Genomic DNA, 26725 nt, shown 5'->3' on the forward strand with positions numbered 1-26725 from the left:
AACAGGGACTGAAATACAGAGTAGCTAGAGAAAGACAACTAACAGTATTGCTAAAATTGAAAGTAATTCCTGAAGATAGATGGGGTTTGAATTTTTGTAAATGGGAATAATTTTATGTCTCTTTTGTGTTTCCATGACAGAACGAAAAGTGGGATACCTGATCTTTATTGCTGTTAATTGGTATAATTTTGACTATATCCATGGGGCCATGAGACAGAGAAAATCCCTTTTACCCTGTTGCACAGAATCAGTCAGCTCCTCCCCTGAGGCAACCTCTTTCCTCAGCAGTACAGTTCCTCTACTCATTCTTTTTATCTTGCACTTATTAACTTTGTTTGAGGCTGGTGCAAAGGAGATTATGAGGCGTAACTAATAAGCAAAACAAGCTTTGCCAAAATACACATGTCCAAAGTTGGTGTGACTGGTTTACTTTTAAATGCCTCTTACATTTTTTATATAGCTACCTAGAAGAAGCATTTATTCATTATAGTTTTATAGCTATAATATATTTATTAAACACTGTTTTCCTTTCTCAGGCAAAATTCTGAATTTTAGAGGATTTCTGCTAGAGTGAGATGTGGTTCATTTGGCTTTTATTGTGCAGTAATGAAGGCAACAAAATACAAAAAGCCTGTAATGAAATGTTACATGAAAAGGACACAGACCTTAAGGTGATACAAACAGGAAAAATACAATAAACCATGTGTCATGCTGCTGCAGCTGTTTCACCTCTTCCCACCTTTCACAGTCTATAAAATCTTGGAAAGCACCAGATGTTTAGGGGAAGCTGTCCCACTCTCCCTAGCTTTGAAAGTAGATGCAAGATTTATTAGTGCTATATAAATGTGTTTTCAGTCCCAACTTTAATATTTATAAACTAAGTGGAACATGTAATACATCCTATTGTCAGAGACCCCATTTACTTTCCTCTGCTCCTCCTCACTTGTATATCTTGGGTGTTGCTGGACAACTGCAGGAACTACAGAACAATACCAGAGACAGTCCAAACTACAGTATTTGCTTAGTTACTGACAACACATCTGAGAATTTTCTCCTAGTACTCACTTCTGCCAAAACATCCTTGCAATACACAGATTATGAGCAAAGCAAAACTATCTTCTTGTGTATTAATATGCTCTAACATTGAGGATTCCTGCCCACGCAGAGACTGTTAGTGCACAAAATTATATATATATATATATATATATATTTTATTTTTCCTAGTGCATGGTTCCTAGTATTGGAACAGAGATAAAAACTGCCCATGCATAATTTCCAATCTTTCAGCTCAGCGGTGCTGTAAAGTGCTGCCGTCCGTATTAATTCAGTGAGTAGAAGTTTTGGTGTGTTTAGTATGAAGGGAATTATGTGTGTTATCAGAAAGCCTCTGACAGCTGTCGGAAACAGAGACAACTTGCCACATTTCAATCTTTTATAAAGGAAGGAGTAAGGATCCTCATGCTCAGCAAAACTGTCAGAGGCCTCAAAAATGGGATAAAACAGAATACCTTTTCCAAACACAGGAAAACCTCCGTCTCTCCCTCTCTATTCCCTTCCCCATCAAGTTCTTGAGGAGAAGTCGTATAGGTAGAAGAAAGAGGAAACATTTCTTGATGTGTTTGTACTTTATACTACCTTGTCATCACTGACCTGAAGGGATAATTGCCTTTAAGCCTGTTTACCTTTAAGGAAGCACATAATGTATTGCACAGCATTTAATGAATTACTACTCTGTTTTAACATAACTTACAAGCTTTCATGCAGTTTTTCTTTTCTGAGAGCAGGAACAATAAAAATCTGAAGGACAGTGATGAAGACAAGGGCTTTGCATCAAAGACTCTGAAAGTCTCAATCTGTAAGCATTTCCATGCTTTCCAACACATACCTCACCCTGCCCAGCACTCTTACAGAATTTAAAGCACCAGAAAAGGTGCTTTCTCTTAAGACCTGAAATCCTACCTTTCAGCTTTTGATTTGAACAGCTGTTTGCCATAATAAAACCTGCTGTTTATTTCAGTTAAAATGTTTGGGATTTTCTTTCTTTGTTTTTCTGAAAGCCTACATTATTTTCTTCTATCAGAATTGGTGACAGTCCAGCTCTTGCTTACTCTTTAATGGTAAAGGGTAAGTAACTTATTTAATGTCTTCAGTAGATTGGTATTGTGTTTTCATCAGCTCCTACTTAGCTTTCTGAGGATGAACTGACTCTTCTTTTCACACCAGTAATCCCACAGTTATCCTTCCATACAGCACTGCCTGTGGTGTCAGCTCCTTTAACCAGTTGGAGGAACTGAGAAGACACATTTATTTACAACATTTGTTTATTATTGTTTGCATTTTTGCCATGTGCTATTTTTATAGAGCACTGGATTTTTCTCACTCTTCATGCTCTGATTCATTTTTCAGTCTCTTTTCTTTTTCCTATCCATCTTGCACCACTGGGTAAAGTGAAAATCCATGAATGAGTCAGAGTCAAATTTTTGAAGTCACATTGGTCAGTGGGGTTTGAAATTAAGAAAGATGAGATTACTTGTATTTTGCCTTTTCAAAAGTAGAAAATGCATTTCTTTTCTTTAGTTGTCATAAAAAGTGTTTCATCCCATGTTTTCCAGGTGCTTTTACTTTCCTGAAACCCAGTCTAGACTGTGATGCTCATTAGTGCCTGGTGTAACTAGCTGGCTCTCTTCTTTCTATATTATCATTAGCCTTATCTAATTCTTTATCCTATCGTGTCTATAATCAGAAGCAACTTGAAGCTCTTATTACTTGTGAAATATTACTCTACTGGGTGATTTTTTTTGTTTGTTTGGTTTTTTTTGTTGTTGTTTTTCTTTGGTTCAGGATATCTGAATGGCTGTTTAAAGGAAATTTCTTAGTTGAGTAAAGAATTATGTGAATAAAACTGTAATAGCAGTATTCCTTAAATGCATACTCTGTGCTCAATCCTAACATTTTGATTGCATGTTTGGTACTTTCTATTCAACACAGTAAAAGGGAGACTTAAAATATTTCAGTCAAGAACAAGGAATTAATAATTTGTCATTTATGTAACTTTTGAAGATTTTTGCCTATGTACTACCAGAATAAAGAACAGCAGCCGTTGTGATTTATGTTGACTGTATATATAGTGTTACTCTCTTAGCTTGCAAAAGCCTAGTTTTCAATTGTAATACATACTATTTCTACCACGTTAAGCTCGTTATCAAATCCTCAATGAAAGCTTTCTCAGCATTTCACATATCTTGTAATAATTCAGCTCAGAAGCCGTAACACCACACCATTCCTTTTGAAATGTGAAATACAAAATGTTACTGGCTCAGGAGGTGAAGAGTAATCTCCTACTGCAAACCGTAAGGTCAATTAGAAAGTAAGGTACATCTGCAGTTGCTTCATTGCGAGTATCAACAGTGTCTTCTAACCTCACAAAACTCTGCAGATGTTTGCCATTATAAGCATTTCCTTTCGCTAATATTTAAACTCTTCTTACCTATGAACAGATTCCACTCAGTATCCAAATCAGCCTGATTTGCTAGGCAGCCCTTCATTACATTGAGGCAATAGTTGTTGCAAGGTTTCACAGTGGGAAGTCCTCTGCAGTAAGGGCAGTACAACATCTTCATTAACGCCCGGATGCACCCTGGGGTGGGACTGACCTGCAGAATTTAAGGGGGGGAAAGAAAAAGAAAAAGGAGGAAATCAATCTCCTGTGAATTTTGGGATTGCTGAGATTATGCCTTTCAGGCAGTAAGTGCAGAAGGGGCAATTTGTGGAAAGAACTCAACCCTTAATAACATTCTCCTATTAGACTAATCGATTCCTGTCAATTAATTTCATTTAGTACAGCCAGCAGCAATTTTCAGGAATGCAAAAATCAACACTCACCTACTGATGGAAGTACTTGTGTGCCCAGCCCTCCCACACAAAGTCTACAGGAAAGAGAAGGAAAAACTTCCAGGGAATCATCTGGACAGTATCTGACTGATCCTAAACACAGAGGATCCTGAGGAGACCCCATGCTTTTCCTACTCAAGCTAGAACTGTCAGTCACATTGTCACTGGATCAGATTCTCCACTTCATTAAAGCACAGTAAATCCAGACAATTGTGATGATTTCTATAAAATTACTCAGAACTGCACCATGACAGAGGGATATCATTCTGTTTTCAGGAAAAAAAACATCCTTCTGTCTTCTCAGACAGTTTCATAAGGTTTTTTTTTTTTTTTTTTGTATGCTCTCAACATCTCGAGTGACAAAAGCATTATCAACAGCAGTCTAATGCATTTCTGTTTCCATATCAGCATGGTACAACATGGCTGCAAGTGGTGAACTTAAAGCAGCCACCAGCATCAATGGAAAGATACCCAATGAGTTTAGGATTTCCAGTCAGTCTTTAACACTGGGCATGGCTGACAGAAAGAAGCAGTGTGTAGATATTACTTTTTAGCAATATGTGTTACAGTTTGCTCTAGAATTGTACAGGTTTCCTTGAAAGGGAACATGGAGGTTAGAGAAGGGTTTTTGCACAAGGCTTCTCCATTATTGTTTCCTTTTATTTCATCTTTTTTAGTAATCAAAATGCTGGTCATCTATTCAGGAATGTATCTTCTGTGTTCAGTGGAGAGAAATAGGTCCTTTTTGGGTTGTTTCTTTATTTATCCTACCTCTGGAAGGGTATGGTAAATCATGTTCTGGAGGACATTCACTGAATCCTCCATACTTAAATTTAAAACACACAAATTAGTCACGTCTGACAATCATGTGAAGTTCCTTGAGTGAATATTATTTCCCTCATCCTCTCATTTCCATATTTAATTGTTTCATCTCAGACTTAAAATCCTATGTACTACTACTATATACGTTTTCAGGCCAGAAATTTTGCATTAAAAGCATACATTAGGTACTACTGCAATAACAACTTGTCATGGTGCAGTGGAGCGCAAGTTTCTTGTGCTGAGGTGACAATCTAGAGCAATGACAAAGGGCTACATGTTCCTCAGTGATTTTGAAATTCCTGGACAGGAAAGCACAAAGCAATGGCACTCCTTTCACTCATTCTGTTGGTTTATGAATAAATGCAACACTGATTTTTAGAGAAGTATGCAGAACATACTCTTCACACTGGGCATTTTTACCAGAAAATGACTCTGTTAAGAGTTACAGCAGATGCTATACTCAGGTATGCTCAGAAGTGAATTTTGCCTTCGTTTCCTAGGGAAATGCACTTTACTAGCACAACACTCTGATGGTGTGTGTGAAAGTATATTTATCCATCCTTTTCTGATAGCTTTGAATCTTTAGCCAATTTCAATCAAGTTTGACAGAGAACTTCAGGTCTCAGAACATGAAGTTCCTATGAGTTTTGTGAAAATAGACAGCTGGGAGAACAAGAAGAGAGGATCTACTACTGCCTTTATTAAGGAAAAGGCTGAAGCATGAGGTCAGTTCCTCACAGATATCAAAGAATCCATGTGGAGGAATGATGTTATGAATGAACCATGGGTTAAAAAACCACCAGGGGGAACTTTCACCTTGTTAAAAAAGCAGAAAATGCAAAAAGGAAAGCTGGACTTCATTTTCCACTGCTCAGAACTATTTTTTAGAGGCTTTTATCCAACTGTTTTAACTTTTTCTCTCCAAACTTAGAACAGGCCCATTTTTACAAAAAGTTTAGCACCAAAAGCAGGATGTAAGCAGAATACATACACTCATGGAATCTTCAAAATTACTTTGAGATTGCTGCTTAAAGCCTGAGTAATTTCTGCCTGTGGGTACTGAGAGTTTTATCAACAAAGTTCCTTTTATGCTTAAAACTATGCTTCTTCCCAGGCCCCAAAGTCTTGTCAATGTAAAGTTGTCAGCACCTAGTTGACCCGAGTTCAGCTGGAATCCACATGTTCTCCCAAACAGAACTTAATTCCGAAAACCACTTTGTACTTGTGCTAACAGCACATATACCTACAGAATCTTGAACTTGCACAAAATTTTCCTGACAAATTCATTCTGTAAAAGCAGAGCAAGATGAGAGAAGAGAGCCTCTATATTTATATATATCAAATATCATAAATATTTACATGAGCCTTATTTTATCACAAGGGTAGTCAGAGAGGTAAGTAGCTATCACGTCTTGGAAGTCTGAAATCTAGAAGTTAAATACTGTGTTAACAGCAGTTATGTGCCTTTGTGAACCTAGCCTTCACTGAGCAGCCATGTTTTAGTTCTCAGCCTCAGCTGACGGTCAGATCTTTTTCCTCACTCAACAGCTGAAGTACCTATCATGCAAAAAATACTGAAATTTTTCTCTAACATGATGAAATCTTTGTTAAAAAAAAAATCCCATATATAAAAATACTCAGAGTGTATTTCAGAAAGCTATGAACACATGAAATCTGGAGATTATCACAGACAATTGATTTTCAGCCACCTGTAATTGTCTTGCTACTCCTTGCTATTGGCAAATTCTGTGAAGTGTATTTACAAAGCCCATTTCTATCTTAAAAAAAAAGAAAAAAATAATTAGAGTCTCTCAAGGCTAATAATACTTTTCTGCAGACCAGTCAAAAGGCAGATATTCATTTCATTCAGAAGTATTTAAGACCTGCATTTGCTGAGGAAAGCTGAAGCTCAACTCAGGAGTTTAAATATTTTTTCTGCAACTGATATTTATCCATAGATACAGCTTTTTTTGGGGTGTGTGTTCAAAATACATTGCAATTGGCTCTGTGCTAATCACAGCAGACATTTCCATGAACCTCACAGTTTAGAAATAAGTAGTCCTCATGTAAATCATGCATTATAAATCAATCAGAACCCACTGAATGATATAACAGGGGAAACAGCTATAAAGGAGTCATTAATTATATCATGCTGTCTCCCTGACTGACTAGGACATCTTCATTCTAGTATAAGCATATGAGGAAGACAGTCCATTAGAAAAGTGCATTTCTGAGCTTTGACTCAACCTAGTAGCTGCAGGACATGTTATATCACTGCATTTTGTAACATTTTCTGACAACTTCAGCTTTATCTAAATGTATGGTTTCGCATACATGCAAAAACACCCCAAAGCAAGATTCTTAAGGGCTTTATTACTCAACACTTGTTTTCCCTTTCAGAAATTCTAGGGGGAGTATTTCATTTAGAAAACAGATTTTGCATGGTGAACTTGCAAATATAAATAATTGAGATTGTACTCTCCTGTAACAATGCATTTGCAAATGCTGCTTTGTTATGTAATTGACCTGTTTTTTATAATCAAAAATCTTGGCTTTGTCAGGTACACAAACATAAATCTTCTTTCTGATATACGCAATCAGACAAACTGATTAAACAGCTGGTCACCTTTAGAAGGATCAAACACACTGACATGCAGTTTCTTCACTTTAATTTATAGATTTCCTACCAAAGTAGCTGGTATATGTTGTCTGGTAATAAGGTAGCAGTTTTCTTTCAAAGAAGGTACCTAAACTCACAGCATAAAGCCATACTTAGGTCCAGATACTGCCATTTCTTGGCATATAATAAAATCTTGGCATATAATAAAATCTATCAAATACGAGCAAAATTAATCCAAACTGAGTGCCATCCAGAGACAACAGCTGGAGGGAAACAACTTCTTCCTGCATTTCCTATGCTCCCAAAGGAACTGATCCTGTTTGAAATCACACAGAGTCACCCCTCAGCATGAAGACCTTGGGGGGGAAACCGGCAGTAAGAACCTGTTGATAACTAGCCAAGTGACCCAGGAAGTAGATACTCTTTTAAAATGCTCTATACTAGAATAACCCATAGTCTGGGAAGGACAAGAGGATTGAATTTTATTTCTTACAAACTTGATGAATGCATTAACAACTAGCTGCTGGATAAAAAGTAAAAATTCCTACTTCCTTCCCATTTGGTGTTCAAGATGAAGTATCAAATACTTTCCTTTAGACAAGAAGGTGAGTTTTATTCCTGCAATCGCACGTAAATGGTGCTCAACTGGAGAGAGTGTTTATGTCCTAAATCTCCACAGTATAATTCTAGTATTTCTATCCAAAATTATATTTAAAATCAAATGGGACATAAGGAATAGAAGTTCATACTTGTAATTTCAGAAGAGAGGGAAGAAAAACCTTTAATTAAGAGTTGCTGATTATTGCATTCAGCCTGCTACAACTGAGGACACTTTTCCTAAGCAAGAAAAAAGGGTTTCTTATCACCCATTGCAACAGTAAAGTAACTTAGATCAGATTGAGATGTATCATTAAGTAAACTTTATAAGGTACACAGGATTACAGCAAACCTTTGGATCACCCGTCCTAAGAGCTAGAGGCCCTTTTTTCTCTCATTTTTAATTCACTTCAGTACAAAGACTAAAGTTTAGCCCAATAATTTGCTATTTTTGTCAGATATCTTTGAAACTATCTTCTCAAAATGTTACAATTGTTCCCTATTTTTTTTTTTTTAATATTAGGAAAAGCAGGTAAAGCTTAGCAGTCAATGATGCTTTTCTTCCTTTTGCTCTTTCTTTTCTTCAAACAAGATTTGCTCACAGTTGGATCCAAATGATTTGTTTTATTCCTTGTCCATATTTTAGCTATTTTCATGAGCACTGTGCTAGTGCAGATTTTATTTAATAATGTAGATATCAAGCAAGTTCCTTTCATCAGATTTCAGATGAAAATATCTCTGTAACTACATAGAAATATTAATAAGATATTTGAATGCTTTATTGAAGTACTTCTCGTTGTTTCAGTCTGGCTTTTAGATGCTAAGATCTCAATTCACTGCTTTAATAGCACAACCTGATATAAAACCGGAAATACCGCATCAGCCATACTCAGTTGGGAATTAATATTGTAGATCAATTTGAGAATACTTGCTTATATCAACCAAATGTCCAGTCTAATACTAACCTCCTAAAGATATAAATAGTTATCTTTTTAACAATTGATATCATTCCAGATGACTGAACGATAGAAGATCTGGTTTGAGTACTACAGCTTCATACTTGCATCTTTGACTTTGTGCTTGAATAGTACAAAAATAAAAGTAAATAGCTACAGCCAGTTAAACTGATGTAAGATTGTCCCAATTCTGGGATAGTATATCTCTAGAATGTGATGAAATAAAACCAGGTAAATTTACATGTATTATTTTCACATCTAATAAAATATGTATTTTTTTAGAAAATAAAGAATACATAGTTCAATATGGTAATCAAGCTATTAGAAAAAAATTTAGGGCAATATAATTGAAACCTAGAAAATTTTATACTGTAAAAAAGAAATTACACATTTACTATTTGATACAAACTGTTCAGCATTAAGCAGTTACCACACTGCAACTGAGAGAAGCCTCCTTATTTTTTTCTAAAAGAAGAGGAACTTTTAGCTATTGCCCTTGTCCAGCTGAGATGTCCTTTTTCATTGTCATCAATGTTGAAATCATGAGAAATACGGCAAATTGATTTAATTTCAATGCTGTATTAAAATTTGAGGCATTTTTCATACGTTATTATTTGGTCTTCTTAGTATGTCTATAGTTGTGTTCCTGTATATATATGTAGTTCTGGAAGGCTGACAAATATTGCTCTTCCATTTTACAGATGAAAAAAAAAATAAAATTTACAGGCAATTTTTAAAGGTATCTATATGGATAAACCCCTAAAAGTTATGTACCAGAATTTTTCAACACTGCTCATAAGTGCCATTTTAATCTGTGATTTACCTCAGTTATCATGACATGTAATTCTGAAACTGGCTACAGGAAAATAAGGACTGCAAGTCTCTAAGTGATTACAACAGGAGGTTGCGTATCAAATGATAAATTATTCTTGGAGAAATGAACTGTGGAATTTCACAACTTCCCCACAGAAGTCAAGGGCAAAATCACATAAGGACAAAATGGGTGAGACTAAACCTCTATTTACAGAGGAAAAGAATAGCTTCTCCTATTTTTAGGAAACTAGGAAAATTACTTATCAGATTATCTGAATGCAGAAAATCCAAATTTAGAAAACCACTTGGAAAGCTGCAGTCACAGGGATATTTTTTCTACAACATTTTTTTCTAATCTCTTGAATCACTTCTGTGAGATATTTTAAAGCGTTATTTTTTTTACTATTTAAGTTTTTACAAAATAAAACATTGAATGCTCAGATGTCAACATTAAAATGTTCTTCTTACATCCCTTAAATTTTACCTGTCAGAGGCATAACTGTTTCAAACAAAGTAGCTGGAAGCATGCTGCTTGATTATAAACAGGATTAAACTGAGAATTTCTTAGACTGAAAATACTGCAAGCTGGCAAAATACTCCAGTATATGGGGGGTTACATGCTGTGAGAGATTACTGAGCTGAAAAATGTGTCCTGCAAATTTTCTGGAAAAATATTTACCTTTCACATCTCTTGTTAGAGTAAGCCCACATTAAATAGAATTTGAGGTATGGATTTTGCCTGTTGTTTCCCCAGCATTTCAAGGGCAAAGATAAGGTGAAAAAAATCTCTGAAATAATTTATTTCTTTCACTCCCAGGGGATGAGAAATTTTCTGTTGCACAGAAATAAGGAAGAAATCTTATAGATAGTTAGGCCTTTCAAATCCCACCAGTTCTTCTGGCACATAAACTTTAAGACACTCTCTTAATAAAAAGTACTTCCTCTGCTTTCTTCCTGGAGAAAACAACCCACTGCATCTCACTTAAAAGGGAGCGTGCTGATTTCTTACAGCCTCATGTAGAAATGTCTATGGCCTCCAATAGATCCTGAGGATCTATTCCTCTGACTCACGAGGACTTCTGCTTTAATTATTTACCTTCAGAGCTCTTTTATAACAGCATACATGAATTTCCAAATGGAGGGGTCAGTCTGGCTCTTGAGGCCAGGTGATGTCTTCCTATCAAATTTGCACAGGTCAGGATTTGATTCCTAGAAGCTATTTGCTGCTTCTGGTGGTTTTCATCTTCTGTGAGTATGAAGAATTTATGTTACACCTTTAGCATGCAAATACTACTGACAAGGTTGTGGTTATCTTTCAAAACCTGTGTCCTCTTTTGTTAAAATTGTTTCTGTTCTACATGGTATGGCTGTGAGATGTGAACGTTGGTGTGTATAGCATAGCTGTTAGTTTAATGGCTTGAAAGGTACTGTTACTTGGGAATCTTATACCCCTGTATTAACCCATAAACGGGCTGGGCTGGTAAAATATTAGGTATTTTTTAAATTCTTCTCTTAGGATTTCTCATTTATTTTTACAACTGTTTCTAGGTTACTTATCTCTGAATCAAGAAATACTACTTTTATTTCAAGATGTAATTTCAATCACATCTCTTTCAGCTTCCAGACCAAATGAAGACTTCTGTTTCATTGTCACTCTTGGCATTAACTTCTGTCTCTGCTCAACCTCAAGCTTTCTGCAACAGTTTGTGTTAATCCTAGAAAACAGGCTCACTCAAAACAGTGGTCAATTGCAATCAAAGCAGACTGACTCCCTGTCTGCCACAGGGAGGGACCTCTATCAGGGCAGATTGCTCTGAGCACAACTGATTCAGTCTCAGTGATCTCCTTAAGAGCAAATTAAGTATTGACTTGCACTAAGAACTGGCCCCATTTTTCATTTCATGTGTGAGAAGTCCAGTCTTATGGCTAATCTCCTTATTTGAGCGTGACCATCAAATTCATGTCAGAAACCTAGACCAAATCAGACACTGGCAGCTCTGTACAAAGTGAGCCAGCTTGGGGCCATTTCATTGTCTGATGGAGTTTGCCCCAGGTTTTCTGTCATGACCTTGCAGCTTTTTAGAATCTGCTGTCACCAAGGGTTAGCCTGCTAATACAGCCACTGCATTTTTTTCAGAGGGAAACATCTCATCAGTAGCTTCCAGGCATTGTAACTGCACGTTAGCGTGCAGAAGAGCTCTAGCTCTCATGAGGGCACCCAAAGGTAAGCAATCCCTGTGAAGAGAGCAATAAATTATTTCAGTTAGCCTGATCTTCAGGCCAGACGCAAAAAGACATTGCAGGAAGGAGCTTTTCAGTCACTGGAGATTAAGCCCTCCCTTAATGTTTCCTGAAAAGGGACAGACTTACACTGTATTGTCATCAGTGAGCACTTCAGTTTTGTACGTGGGATAATGGAGATAACAATGTGAATTTTAATTTAGAGTTTGTAGGCAGAAGCCATAATGCACAATTTCACATAAATGTTTAGATGAAAAATAAAAGCATGTAGCAAAACCAGAATTTATATTTCCATAATCAGAAAGATCTTGTAGTCAGGTTTCTGCTCTTCATCTTTTAAGAAATATTTTACTAGCTGAAAGCTTATAGCAGAAGAATTATTGTATGTTTAGAAAAGCTTGTTTGACATGATATCTCATTTAGAAGAATAAATTTTTTTATAAAATTAAAGTTGAATGTCATGTCAGTTTCATAGATTTTTCTGTTATGATTACCTTCATTTACTTTTCACAGTTAGTGTATTACATCACAGTGGGAAAATAGACTCTGGTACCTATCAGTGTTAGAAGAAATGCACTTACAGGAGACAATAGCGAAGACTCATAAGTAGCTGCAGTAACACATTTTATACAGATGGACTTTCCATAAGTTTGTTGCTCCTTGCTGAATAGCAGTCATTAACTGCAAGACATGGCTGGCTTCATGGAGAGTTCTAGGAAGGCTTGATTCATTTATTAATAAGAAATCCTGAACCTGAATTAACCAACCAATTTAGGTATGACCATCTGTTGTCTAATAATATGTGACTGTAATCTGAATAGTGGTTTTGTAATAAGTATATTATGGGATAAAAGGACAAGCTGATCTCGATTTTGTCTTATTGGCTTCCAAGAAAAAAAAAATAGCTAATTTGCCACTGTGGAACATAGAATGTTTTAACTCTTAGCTTATCTTGTGTACAAGTAGGCCCCCTGTCTGTATTTTCTCTACCATGTAATAATGTCAAAACCAAAAAGAAAATGGGTTACAAATGGGTTACAAATACACATTTTGGAACACACTTATGGTCACTCATTAGTGGCAATAAATCTATTTTGTTCTAGCTTGATTCTACTTGGTGTTAGTAGATACTCTCACTGATGTGAAGATGAAATAGCAGGCACTAGTTTATTAGCTATGTCCATGTTACTTGGTTTTGCTTTGTTTAATTGCCCTTTCTGGACTAATACAAGAATTTAATGTCAGCTAAGTCCTGAGAGTGCTAGAAAATGGTCCTTTTATGTTTGGATATTTGGCAACAAGAAAATGGAGAAAGCACATGTAATGCTGACTTGTCAGCTTAAATTCTCCGAGCAGCTTTCCCAGTTTTTTATATGAATTTTAAATAATACTGTGGATTAAGCTTTATTACTTACTATCATGCTTTTATTAACGCTCTAAAACTGAATTTTATAAAAGCATTGTCCAGTTAAGTAACAAAGATAAACCTTTTCTTTGGTCACACAAAACCAGGCATTAATCCATGTGAAGATAAGGCAGAAATAAGCACAGATCTGTATGTCAGTGGCTTTGCTAAAAACACATTTCGAAGAAGAATGTTATGTATTTTGTACCAGTTTTTTATTGAGCTATTCCCTCCTCCTACATCTGAATCTCTTTGAATACAGGAAAACAAACCAAATGAACAGCAAGGAATATAGAACTACTGATTAGAATATTGTATTTAAAAAATAAGTTATGCTGGATGAAGCATAGCCTTTCAGAAACTTGTTCGTATGCCCTTAGGAGTCTGTGTCATTTGGAGCATTCATTAGATCCTAGCCAGCTGAGTTCCTTTATGCTTAGTTTTGTAAGTTTAAATTTGGAAAATTAAATGAATAATGAGTGTTGGGAAACTCCAGAAAATAGACCAGTCTGTAATTTTATAGTTAGTATGACAGTGGTTTGTGTGTAATAGTGTGGGTGTTGGATGTCAACACAGGAGAGGACCCTGAAGTGGTCATGACTACCAGTACCTGAGTATCAGCAAGTTCTTGAGTCTCTTAGGAAGTGCTGTTCCTGCATTTATTTATACTGGTATTTATATTTCCAAACTGCCTGAAACAGTAGCACAAAGTAGTACAGGATAAAACCACTATGAAAAAAATCCATTCAGGAAGCCTAAATATAGAAGATACTAAATTTCCTTTCACTCCTCATAACTGAGTTCTTTGCTATGGATATTGTGATGTGAAAAATTACATCAATTCATTTGTGTGCTTCTGTGTTTCACAATACACAGATACAGGAACGTAAAGCAGTAAACGACACCAAGCTCTTTGACCTTCCTTACTGTCTGCTGTGGTGGCAACTGTCTTTTACAGTACAAATGCTGAGCTTCAGGGACCAATACTGACTCTGAACACTGAGGCACCCTTTAGGCAAAGAGGTTGCTATCCCATTTCCTAGTCAGAGGCAGAAAGCAGTCCAGTGTCTTGATGAAAGTAACCTGGCCAAGTCTGGCACAGGATTAAGGCAGGGTATAACATGTAGGACAGGTCCCTCCATGGATGTTAGACAGAAGGTGAGGCTACACTCAGCTTCCAAGCCTTCAGGAAAGCAAAGGATCTGAAACTGATTCTTTTAATAAAAAGATCCATTTACTACATTGACTTTTCCAGAGAGGGAGGATAATGAGTTTTCTGTACAACTTAATGAAGTATCACCAGAGAAGAAATTACATAATATCAAATCTTTAGACAGGATTGAAAGAGCACGTTTTGTATTTCCAGAACAATAAAGACTCGTTGCAGCTTCTCATTTCTTAACAAACCCTGACATGAAAATGCTGTCTGTCCATAAATCCCAATCTGTCAGTCTGGACAGGGAGCTGCTTTATGTTTGCATTCATACAGTTTTAAAGCTATAAAATAGTATCCACAAAATTTTCTGAGGCAATTCATTTTTTTTAGTAGATCTCTGAAGAGTTGAAAGGATCAGGAAGCCTTTTGTATTTGCAGGAACATGAGATCTCTGACAGCAAATACAATCCAGGCAAATTTAAAATGTACTGCAGGTGCTGTCTGCTGAATGCAAAGATCAGAAGGTTCTTTCACATGGAAAATAAAACCAAAAAAGACATCAACAATAAGCCAAAAACTTGCAAATAATATTGCAATGTTTTAGTCATAATTGTTTTGTTTTCTTTGTATCTTTGTATGTTGTTTTTTCTAACATATTTTTGGAGTTATGACTTCAGTTCAAAATGCAGTGTTTACTTTCAAAGAATATGCAAGGCTTAAAGTAAAAGTTAAGTGATTTTCAGCCGAGGCTCAGGTAAGTTAAACATGTAACTGTTTTCGTTATGTTTTGGAAGACATTTTTTGCATGATTGTTACACCTGTTACACCTTTTAAAATTGAAGATCATGTCTTGTATATGTGAATTCTGCTGAATATGATTAATTGCAGAACGCAGCCATTGAAGCCTTGGAGAGGGGAAGAAAAAGAATAATAGCCCAAACTTCTATTTTAAAATGAAGGTTATAGTCAAGGTTAATTCAGGGTGTCACAAAAGTGTGACTGTGACAAGATTTAGTGACAATGTAAGGGCAAATTAATGCAAGATCAGTGGCCTGACTATTGATTCTTACCATGGGATCCTGCTGAAATGAAGTAATTATTTAACTACACTTTTACTTAGACTATAAATGGTTCCCAGAATAGACTGCACTCGAGTTTGATGTCTGCAGCCCCATCTTCACTTTTCTTTTGTGTTCATAAGTGAGTAGGGAATGCGAATATGCACTCAAGAAAATTTTCATGTATTATACCTCACATGCTGTCATTTTCCCATAAAAAGCAAACAAGCAAATGTTTTCACTTTTTCCGTTCAGAATATTCTGTGATATAATTCTGAGTACAGAAAGCACGTCTTGAATTCTCTAAGGGTTTTCAGATAAAAGTTTCTCTACATTTCATAGAAACAAATCAATGTTCAGATGGTTTTCCTCTTCTTGACTGGTTTAATTTTTTTTTTTACCATCTCTAGAAATAGACTCTAAAGTGACTGTTCATACTAAATGCAAGTAATTTAATTGGGACCTACAAGAAGTTAATAAGTAATTGGGACTTAAGATATAACAGCAAGGGGTTTGCTATAGAAATATAAAATTTAAGCATCTATAAAATGACACCAACATAAACTGAACAATCAAAATAGCATTGCTGACTATTAGATCCTTGATTCTCCTAATTATGAAACAGATCTATCTGGCAACTTTGTGACTAATAAAAAGTTATCATTAATTCAGGTTTAAATCTCTTGTGTACCAAGATTTAATCTATTTTGTCAAATTACACAGATTTTAAGACAATTAAGAAGCTGCAACTGGTTGTCATTATAATGTTATTGTATGAAAAGTAACATGTAAAAATTGGCAGAATTTGCATTTTAAATGCAGGATTATGTTTAGTGTTTTAGAACATGGAAGCATCTAATTCTGGGCTTGTATTATACATAGTACAGTGTTGCTCAGAACAAGGATCTTAGACAATAATTATATTATGGGAAAAAATAACTCCATTTCACAAAAAGTTGATTAGAGATTTAGAGTCTAATTAATCAATAAAAGGGAGTAAAATCTATTATTTTTTTTAAATAAGAGTAATACATAAAATCCATCTGCAGAGTTTAGTCTGATCTTCACTATATCCCACCATATTAATGAATGCTTCAGCTTCAAAGACTCTTTTTTCTCTGGTATACTGTATTTTTACATTATTAAAAAAAATCAAAAAAAAACATATAATTCATGGAATATGAAAGATAAAAGATGCAATGCATGAAACTAACACAGCCTTCTGCAAGTACTGCAAGTACTCCCAGTGACAGCCAAGTGTTATTTAGTCCAGTGTGTGGACTTTTCTCCTGCAAATGCTATTCTTATTTTAAAACTTTTCCTGAGAGAGATAAAAGCTCAGCATATTAGATGAGTAAGTAACATAATAGCTTTCTGTAATAATCATCTCCAGTTGCCACTTACTAATCAGACATTCAAAAAATAAACAGAATGGAGTACATAAGGAGTTTGCATGCTAAATCAGTATCATGTGACTCTCCATTAAATGATTGTATAGCAAGAATAGTACGCTTAAAAAAAATGGAAGATTAAAGAAATTTCTCTCTTGTGCACCAAAGTTCATAAGTGATAGTATTAAAATTTTCACATCTATTTTCAACTACTACAGAGGGAACATATACATCTAAATTGGAGAGATAATATATAAAATGTTTTGTTAATGCTTTTCCTCTGAATGAAGAAATCCAGATATAGGGAAATTATCGTGGTTCAGGTTGTCTTTCACTGCCCTTGACACTTGACAATTCTAACGTTTAAGGGAGAGAGACTACTTAATGTGCTTCAAGATTCCAGTCTTGGCTCAATGTATTCTGTTTATAAAGTCTTTTTACTTTTAATGTCTTCAACTTCTCCTTATCACAATAGGTGCCCAGCAGTTCTTTTTGTCTGATCTCTAGCAGCAGCAATGTCACTGATCTGTTCATGCAGCCAGTCAGAAGCGTGGTAGGTAGAGGAGGAAATGGGAACATGGGTTGTAAAGGGCTGATTATAGTAGGAACCCACTTCCACAAGTCATTTTGTACAAGGAAATATTTCTATATTTTTGTACTTTTATTATTCCAGTATTATTTGCCAAAGCTGTCTTTGGGTTTTATATCTGCAGTTGTTGACAATGCACGGAACAGCCGGATCAACGCTGGTGTTTTGGCACTTGGTGAAGGGCAGGTCTGGGACACCTGATGTATCCTAATCTGCTTACTAGAGACCGACCTTTCTGTATTAAGAAGAAACTCAGCCACCCTCACAGCTCCATTTTCTATTCTGCTTGAAAGCCCAAATGTTCTACGCAAAGAGAAAAGGAGCAAAGTCTGTTTGAAACGTGTTTCTGAGGTTGGAGGAGAGTCAATGTCACTGACCAAGACAGCAAAGAATAATGAAGGGAGAATAAAGGCAGATATACATAGCATTTAGTGTTGACATTAAAATAACTCCAAGGTTTCTCATTTGTGTGTTTTATAATAATTTCCTGATAGTTCTATCTAAAATCTGAGACACTTATACCTCCTTAAATATGAGGTTGACTAAACCCTGTATCTGTTTCTCTCTGTTATCTCTAAAAAGGTTCCAAATAACTACATCAGATGTTGGTGCCTAAATATAGAATTAAACACGTAAGTGATATTAACCCCACACATCAAATCGCATTTTACTGACACGAGGAATCAGCAGGTGATCCCAGTTTGATTACTGGGCCAGAGATACTAATGTTATAGAATCCAGTTACTGTTAGTTGTTACATTTAAAATATCTTATGTAGGTATTCTGAAAATCAAGTAAGCATTAGCAAGTTTACTCTTTATTTTGCTCTGGAAGCAATACTTCAAATCCAGGCAATACATGGGATGGCCAGGAGACCTTGCACAGTTTTGAACCTCACAGTATTTGCCCATGTAAATAAAAACTTGAACCTTGGTATCTGTCAGTGCAGCATCTATTTTATTCATTCTGCTGCTGTCTAAGAAAGAAAACCAGGTGTCTTCTACCCTCTAGTTTTTTGTTAGAAATGTTTCAGCAGCCTTGTAAGACACAGATCTTTAAGAACTAGTATTCTATGTATGACATTTATATAGAGAGAGACTGTCGGAAACAATGTACTCTGCTGAATGGTCTGGCATGGGGAAATTGTACTTTTTTAATGTTGGTTTGTGGTACCTGGACCAAATTTGTCAGGTTCAGAATCTGTTGCAATGTCCACCTTTATATACACAACACACTATCAAGTTTGTGTTATTTCTCATACCCTTTTGAAAATTTGGTCTCTCCATCAAAGATTTACATTAGTACTAACTTCACAGTGATGTCTCTTTATCTTCTTCACTGTGAATAAAAGTGAATGAGAGCACTGCACTGATAAGGAAACCTCCCAGCTTCTGAAATACCTTTGTGTTTTGGACATGACTGAAGCTTCACTTACTTTTAAAAGGTTTGGAAAGAGGTTGTGGTACTGTAGATGACAGTTCATCCATACCGGAGATGGAAATGATGAGACATCTTTCAGCAGGCATTATAAATGGGTATCTGGCACTGAGAGTGCCTTTATGGTTTGAGCACGTTTATCCTTGTGGTTCTGTAAACCAGACCACGAGGTGGCTTATACTGTTGTATATAAATTGTATTCCAGCATGTTTTAGAAATCAGGTGGCTTAATCAGATAAAGACAAATGGCAGTGAATTGGCTTGAATACAAATTTACTGTCAGGTAGCCATTATACAGTTCTGTATTTTACTTTCACTGGATTATCTAACTTAGGCAGCAGTAAATTCAGTCATTTGCCACTTAGAGACATGAGTCAAACTGTTATTCAGTCCAATCTCTGTGGTCCTTTCCGGTTCATCATGAATGGGGTTTTGCCATCTAGCAGGGACTGACATCTTATTTAACAAGCTGAACATCCTTCACTTTGTTAAAGGAGAACTTGGCATGCTGGGGGAGAAATACAAAATCCCTTGCCCTGGCTGGCTTCAGGTGTATTCAGAACTAGTTCAGCCCACACCATACAGAGTGGGTTTATGTGCAGATATCACATCTTGACACACAGTCACGATTTGGCCACGGTTCCCCGTAGCACAGGTTTATGTATAGAGTGGATGGAGGAAGCAGGTACTTGTTCCCATGCCCTCCAAATTCATTTAATACAAAATCTTCAAGGTGAGGATGTATCATATATTAAAATGATAAGAAAAGATGATGCACTTGATCTTAGCAAAAGGCTAGGAAATGTGCATCAGGGACAAGGGTTTTCAGTATGTACTGCAGAGCACTTCCATCCCACTGAGGATGAGATAGGATAAATGTTTTCAAGGGCTGTTGACAGATCTAAACCATAATATAAATGTTATTTTGTATGAGTGATTTCTGCACTTAAGAAAGTAAGGACTGTAAATCAGGACAATTACAGTAGTTTAATGTGATAATTGAAATTGTTGGGTTTTACATTACTATGGCAAATTATCTGAGCAAAAGAAAATATTCTTAGGGTATACTTTTTTCCCAGCTTAACATTTTCTTTTAATTTTTATATTTATAGATCTGGTGCCTTCTAGGTCCTTGTCAGTTCAACATAGAATACATTTTCTTGCTCAGTTTTGGGTAAAGGAAAAAAAAGCAACCACCAACTACCACGTACCTCCTGAGAATTTGTAAGGAAAAAATGTTAAAAGGAATGTTTTCATATGCTTGTAGACTCTACCTCTGGTTTGTACATGAACCTAAAATTCACAGTAGATTAGATGAAGTCTGAATAGTAAATTCACATTTAGTCTATCTCTCCATAAAAGGAAAGAGCAAACCTGATTGTTGGATATAATTTTATAGCATAATTTTCTATTCGCTTCCTGCAAGAGTGAACAAATAACCAGTTTGAGTTCAGCAAATTTTCTTTCATTGGGTACTCATTTATTTCAAACCAGTGCTACAATGTCCTCACTTTCCATTAAAATACTTTCCAAAATTTATAGTACCTAAGCTGTAATTTTATAATAAGTGTAATAGAGGCAATTTGTTGTTGTAATTCACCCTCCCGTTAAATATGAGGGAACAAGACAATGGATCTAATTTTACTATATATTTAGATGATTGTTTGTTTATGTAGACATCAGTGTGAAGGAAGAAGAAAGATGGATCTTTTACAGAGAACTAGTTTATTTTAATATGATCCAATTAAACAATTTCAGGAAAATGATATACTTGACTTCATGTAATGCAGTCGTCTAGTGTTAGTACTTTGGACCATGCTTTTCTTTAGCACATAACTTAACTTGGAGACAAACACTGAGAAGAATCCCTATTCTTACTGCAGAGATATTAATTCTCCCAACTATTATAAACTTAAATACCTTCCTTTGTTTCTCTTACCATGGCTTGGAGGTAAGACATATAGACACTAGTGAGGACCCCTCTGCTGATACATTTTGTGTCTATAGGGAAGGAGGTACTAGGAAGAGATTTAAAAGAAAAGAAAATAATACTTAAATGGTGGGATGAAGATTTACATTTACTTTTTACTATGCAGTTCCAAAAGCTGCAGGTGCAATACTCAGCAGAAATGTGGGCACACATCCCATAAACGGGTCATTCCAGACCATAGTCACCATCACAAGGTGCACTTCAGCATCTGTTAAATATTTTATATATGGTATCTATATTTACAAGTAGCTTTGTGAAAAACTAACGAGTGTTTGAAAGACCGTAAAAGAGGAAATGTTAACATGGAGCTATAAGGTGATCTCACTTGATTTGGGCCCACATAATGGACTGGGGATTTATTGATCCTATAAATAGATAGTGAGCTATTTATAAAGTATTGTTCTCCTTCTGTGCTACTCTGTATATTAATATTAATACACAAGACATTGTGTATTATATTGCGGAGCCAGTGGCTGATCATTAGAACCCAGCAATGTATATTTAAGGTATCCCTTACTGGGATATCTTAAAAATCTGACACTTCTTCACTTTAGAAATCAGGAAAACAATTCAAGATGCTCCCTTTCCATCTCTGTACTTGCATATGATCCACACAGACTTTGTTTTACTGTCCAGTCTATTGTTCTCCATCTTGTGATTCATTAACATCATGAAATGAAGCAGGAGCATAAGCAAAGCATTATATACTCTGTTGTGTCCTGGATAACCAACATCTTGCTTTCTATTGCATAGGAAAGTCTTCAGCAAATAGTCAGTCTTTAACGCATGCTTTCAATTTCTTTTTGGCCTTTTGAATTTCATGAAGAAGGACCAAGAATATGGGCAACTTAAACATGTTTTGTTTCTACAGATTCCTTTGCTTTTTTTCTTCAAAATAGCCCAGGGCTACTTGTGGGATTTTACCCTTTGAAATCACTTGAAAAATGTTCGATGTAGGAATATGATGAAGTTTATCAAGTAGACAAAGCTATCAACCTTGGAGTTGCCTGCTTTGCTACCCCTAAAATCTTATTTCTCTCTCTAGTAGAATACTCTCCTTTTAGTGCTAATCCACCACATCCCTACCCTTTACTCACTGCAAATATGCAGCCGAGATAATTCATCAGTCATGTGGGAAGGCACCTGTAAGGAATCTGCATATACTTACTGGCTGTATCTAGGAGATTGGCATCGTCAAGAAATTCAGATAGTGATAACCTTACTATAAATTTTAAAGTGTCTTTGACTCTCCATGTTTGTTAGTGCAGGAAGGAGCTGAAACATGTTGGGTCAATCTGGTGTCACTTGTCACCTCAAATTATTGCATAACTTATCATTGACCAGGACGGCCAATATTATGTGTGCATTTATTTCTTTCTCATCAGAGCTAGTAAGTTCTTGCTGATGTTGCAACTAAGACATCCCACAGCCCTCTGCACCACTCTGAGCATAATGCCCTTTTTAAGTCAGTAAAACAATTCACAGGTCAGTGAACAGCAAATAAGACTTAGTGAGTACTTCTGGGTACTTATGAGTGATCAGAACAGTTTTGCTGCTCTCTCTATTTGAGAGAACTGATTTTCTTTTTAGATGCGTTTCTGTTTTGCACTGGGATCATAGACATGCAGTCAGCAAGACTGCTCTCAGATATGCAGTCTGCATTTCAAGCTTCTCAGGTGTTGCAAGGAGGACTAACTGACCATAATTCACATCATTTTCTTATTCAAACACTACTGCACAACATGTCTAACTGCTCAATTTGATCATTATCTCCTGCTGTGGCAGTTCTCTTTTTCTATCTCAATGCTTTTTCAGAGTTTTCACTTCTGCTTATCTGGGGGTTTGACTTCCATATTATCAAGGAATTCCTCTTCTATTTCTGACTTGTACCTGGGTAATACTTAACCTACTTTTCTGCAACACTTTTTTCCTTCTGGTGAGCACAGAACCACTTTTGCTTGATTATGCAGAGCCTAGTCTGGCATTTTTTCCTCACCATTCTTAATGCTTCTTTCAACTTGGCTCTTATGATTATTCTACAAAGCAATTGCACATCATTGCCCAGTAACATCCTTCCACTTTTCCAGTTGGAAAAAAAAAGTGGATTCTTCGTGTTTACCTTTAAACATATACACATGGAGATACTTGTGCAAGAATTAGTCATTATAGCACCAAAAGAGAGCAATAAGAGAGAATTTTAGATGCCTGGTTTTGGGTCGAAGGGAATATGTTTAAGGGAGTGTAGGTTAGATTTTGATATCTGTGTATAGTTGAACAAATCATAGTACGGACCTCTTCTAAAATGCTGAACATTATGGGTTTTCTTTTTGCTTCCCAATTATTCCAAGTAGCTAATTGCAGGGGGATATCTGACCCTATTGCTTAGAGTCATGTCCTCTTCTATTTTCAGCCCTGGAAAATTTAGTGCATACTTTCTTCTTGATCCAAGGTGAAGGGAAATACACTCCTCTCTTTCAAAGACAGAAAAAGGATTTGCATATTTTGGGCTTTGTCTGAAGAGGGCTACTGGGTATATTTAGTTCATCTAATTTAATGGTCCCAATTTCTTTGAATTCCCTGGCATGATACCAGTTTCCTTCTAGTGCTATTTAATTTCATTTTGATTTTATTTATACTTGATGCCAACTTTGGGGTTTTTTTTGATTGTTGTTCGTAAATGATGAGTATAAGATGGGTGTTAAGAGGAACAGATGATAGGTTACAAGCTATTCATAAATTACAGCTTCTGATTTATGTGAAAAGCTAGGTATGTGGACCAAGCTTTCAAAAAACCTCCAACTAAGCATCTACCAAAATTAGTCTTTGGGTAATTTCAAAATGACCAGGCATCTAACAAATCCCTATTAACTTGCATGGAACAGACTGCTTAGCCCTTCCAAAAAGTAGACGATTAAACTTAAGAACATAAATATAGGGTTAGGACCTTATCATCAGGCTCCTATAATAAAACAAGCAAAAAAAAAAAAAAGAAAAAGCCCTAACATTTTTCAGAAAGTAATTTGTATCCATTGAAAAATAAATTTAATGCTTTATAGAATTTCAAAATAGAACTATTATTTAAAGGTGCAAGAAAATCATAGCTGTCCTGGGTTCAGCAGCAGCAGAAAGAGTGACACATAGAAACTCCTCTAGACAACTGAGAAAACATTCAATAGAAGCATTACATAAAGTTAGAGAAAGAAGACCGCTTCAGTCTAAATACTTACATGTTGCTTTATTCTGTAAGTACACAATGTCTGGTGCAATAGGCAAATGCAACCTTAACAGCGTCAACTGCCTTGAAAGTTTTTATGCTTTTTATTACAGTGCAATGAACTGCGACTATAATAGAGGCCACTATAATGCACAGAGGCAAAGTGTTTTTGAGGGGGATATAACCATTTGTGATGCCACAAATTTCATAAAAATTTCCTGAAAAAGAAAAGAAATAAAGCAGTAGAAGAAATGATTGCATATATGGGAGGTAAGTGATCACTGACAGTAGTATAGGAATGCAATAAGAAGTGAAGAAACAGCTTGCAGAGAAGTGAAACTTACATAGTTGTAGGGGTGTGTAGTTTGGCTGCAGTATGTGCACTTCCACAGTTCTCTGTTTTTGTCTAGAGTCTCTTTCATCTATCTTTGCCTAAATTAAAGAACTCCAAACTTCTTGCCCATCCCAACCCCAGAAGTGAAGAGGATCTCCTATGAAGAGCTCTCTTTAAGTACAGTAGCAGAAATTAAACTTCTGAATGCTCTTTCAACAAGTCTTGCTGTTTTCACACATCTTGCACCTAAGTAATGAGGTGGAGAATGGGAAAGTTAGTGCTCATTATGTTATAGGGTAGCAGTAGGCCCATCAGGCACCAGGAAACAGTCTAGGGAACAATTAAAACATATAGAGCTTGTGTTAAGCTACAAACATTTTTAGAATTATTTTCAAACAGCTCAAACAACTGTATAAAAATATTTTTCTGAGCACAAACAAATTAAACCCAAATAACAAAATTATTCCAAACACCAGTCTTCATATTTTGAATCCGTCAGCTGGTGCCACAATATCTCCTACTAAGAACCTCTATTCTGTGTCTGCTTTGTCTCTTCACTTTTGTTACATGATAGTTCCTACCCTTTGTAGGATTTCATCATTCCTGCCATCTCATCCAAATAAACCACTTAATCAACTTTCTTTGAAGAATTCAACTGTTAACAGGTAATTCTCTTATATTATGTAGTTTTTATAAACTGAAATTTAATTTCATAATTCAATACTGGAAGGATCTATGATAACTCACTCAACGCACACTCTAATGTTATTAATAGTTTGAGAATAAAATCAGGATGATTGATCCATCACAACAATTTTTTCTGCTCAAGATTTTGCTGGTTTGTGTCTTTACAAGGCCATTGGCTGAAAAGCAATTAATCTTCAAGTACGTGTTTGTTGCTTTATCTATGTCATGTGATAATCAAAGTGGCATTGAAACATAAAATGAAGAGCTTTTCCCACCATTTCTTATTTTTTTCTTCTGCCTCAAAGTTCTACAATATTATGGCCCTTCCTCTAAAAATGGAGATTCTGGAATAGAAGGTGAAGTAATTCAGTGGAATGAGGAATTCCACTAGGAATTAGTAGGAATGTGGAATTCCGACTAAAGTAGGAATGTGAAAATAGTGTGTAATGAAATCTCTTTACCTTTTAAGAGCTGCAAAAGACTGGTACTTCTTAGTCAATAGCAAAATAGGAGTATCAGCTTGACAGAACTCCCCCCAACATTGACCATTTCAAGGATTAATCAAGTCATCAATTTCTTTTTTCCTCATTTTTGTATGATTTAGAAGATGCAAACAAAATCTTCTTGCAAGCAGCCCTTACATCTTGGCCTTGGATAAGAAAATAAAGTCTCCAATCTTAAGGCAAACTGATAATGACTATATTATGGCTCCAGTCTTGAAAAGTATTCTCTTCATACAGAGATAACTGCAGGATTCTGGCTTCTGTTCATACTGTCTGAAGACTGTTTGGTGGCCAGCATGAGACAAAGAGACAAGTTAGCAAGCTCCATCCATCACATCATCACCATCATGTTTTGCATTCAGTGGTATTCTTGCTGGAAAACTGAAGAACTATACTGAGGGTGCTCAATCAGTCTGTTATCCATGCTAGTCTCCAGTAGAAAGGATAAAAACTTTTACTGCTGCCTTCATTCTTCAGCTAACAGAGCATTTAATTCTCCACAATATTAATATGGCACTATTAGCAACTATGTAGTTCTCTAAATAGTTATAAAAGCTTTGTTTGAATTACATTGGTTGTTCTCGGCCATAAATGGAAACAAACACAAGGTACATTCCATTCCCAGGAAAGAGTTATGCTGCACTGCAAAAAAAACACAAACCCACAAAAAACTGACACTAAGAAATTCTGAGGGGTTTTGCCTTTCTGTCCAGAAGACAGACTGATGAGTTCTGTTGCACAGTGGGAATGTAAGCCTGAATTGCACTGCATGAAATTACACTTGCCTAAGCTTATCGGAGAAACCACCTGAAAATGACTTACAACTCAATTTGTTGGGAGAAAAATAGCAAAGAATTCTGGGATGGTGAAATGAATCTTTCATGCTTTGAAGTTTCTGGATATTTTTTTACAATAACCGCAACATAAAATAAAAGAAACTATAGATTAACCTTCTCTGTAAAGTAGAAATTTACTGATAGATGGCTGTTTTCTATTTCCAAATTATAACTTACTGAATATA

General features: G+C 35.9%; 1 protein-coding gene and 1 pseudogene across 1 annotated transcript in view; both read right to left on the minus strand.

Annotated features, from left to right (window-relative positions):
- Positions 1-26725, minus strand: part of GPC6 (glypican 6) — a 738749-nt gene that overhangs the window by 186066 nt on the left and 525958 nt on the right. The window contains exon 4 of the mRNA XM_061361119.1: positions 3488-3653. Within this exon, the coding sequence (XP_061217103.1) occupies positions 3488-3653 (166 nt within the window). The remainder of the gene's footprint in view (positions 1-3487; positions 3654-26725) is intronic.
- LOC133216439 (U2 spliceosomal RNA) lies at positions 19611-19780 on the minus strand (annotated as a pseudogene).

Source organism: Neopsephotus bourkii, unplaced genomic scaffold (genome assembly GCF_033783945.1).
Source record: "Neopsephotus bourkii isolate Nb327-2 ecotype Australia unplaced genomic scaffold, CSIRO-AGI_Nbou_v1 NB_1052, whole genome shotgun sequence".
Taxonomy (NCBI): Eukaryota; Metazoa; Chordata; class Aves; order Psittaciformes; family Psittacidae; genus Neopsephotus; species Neopsephotus bourkii.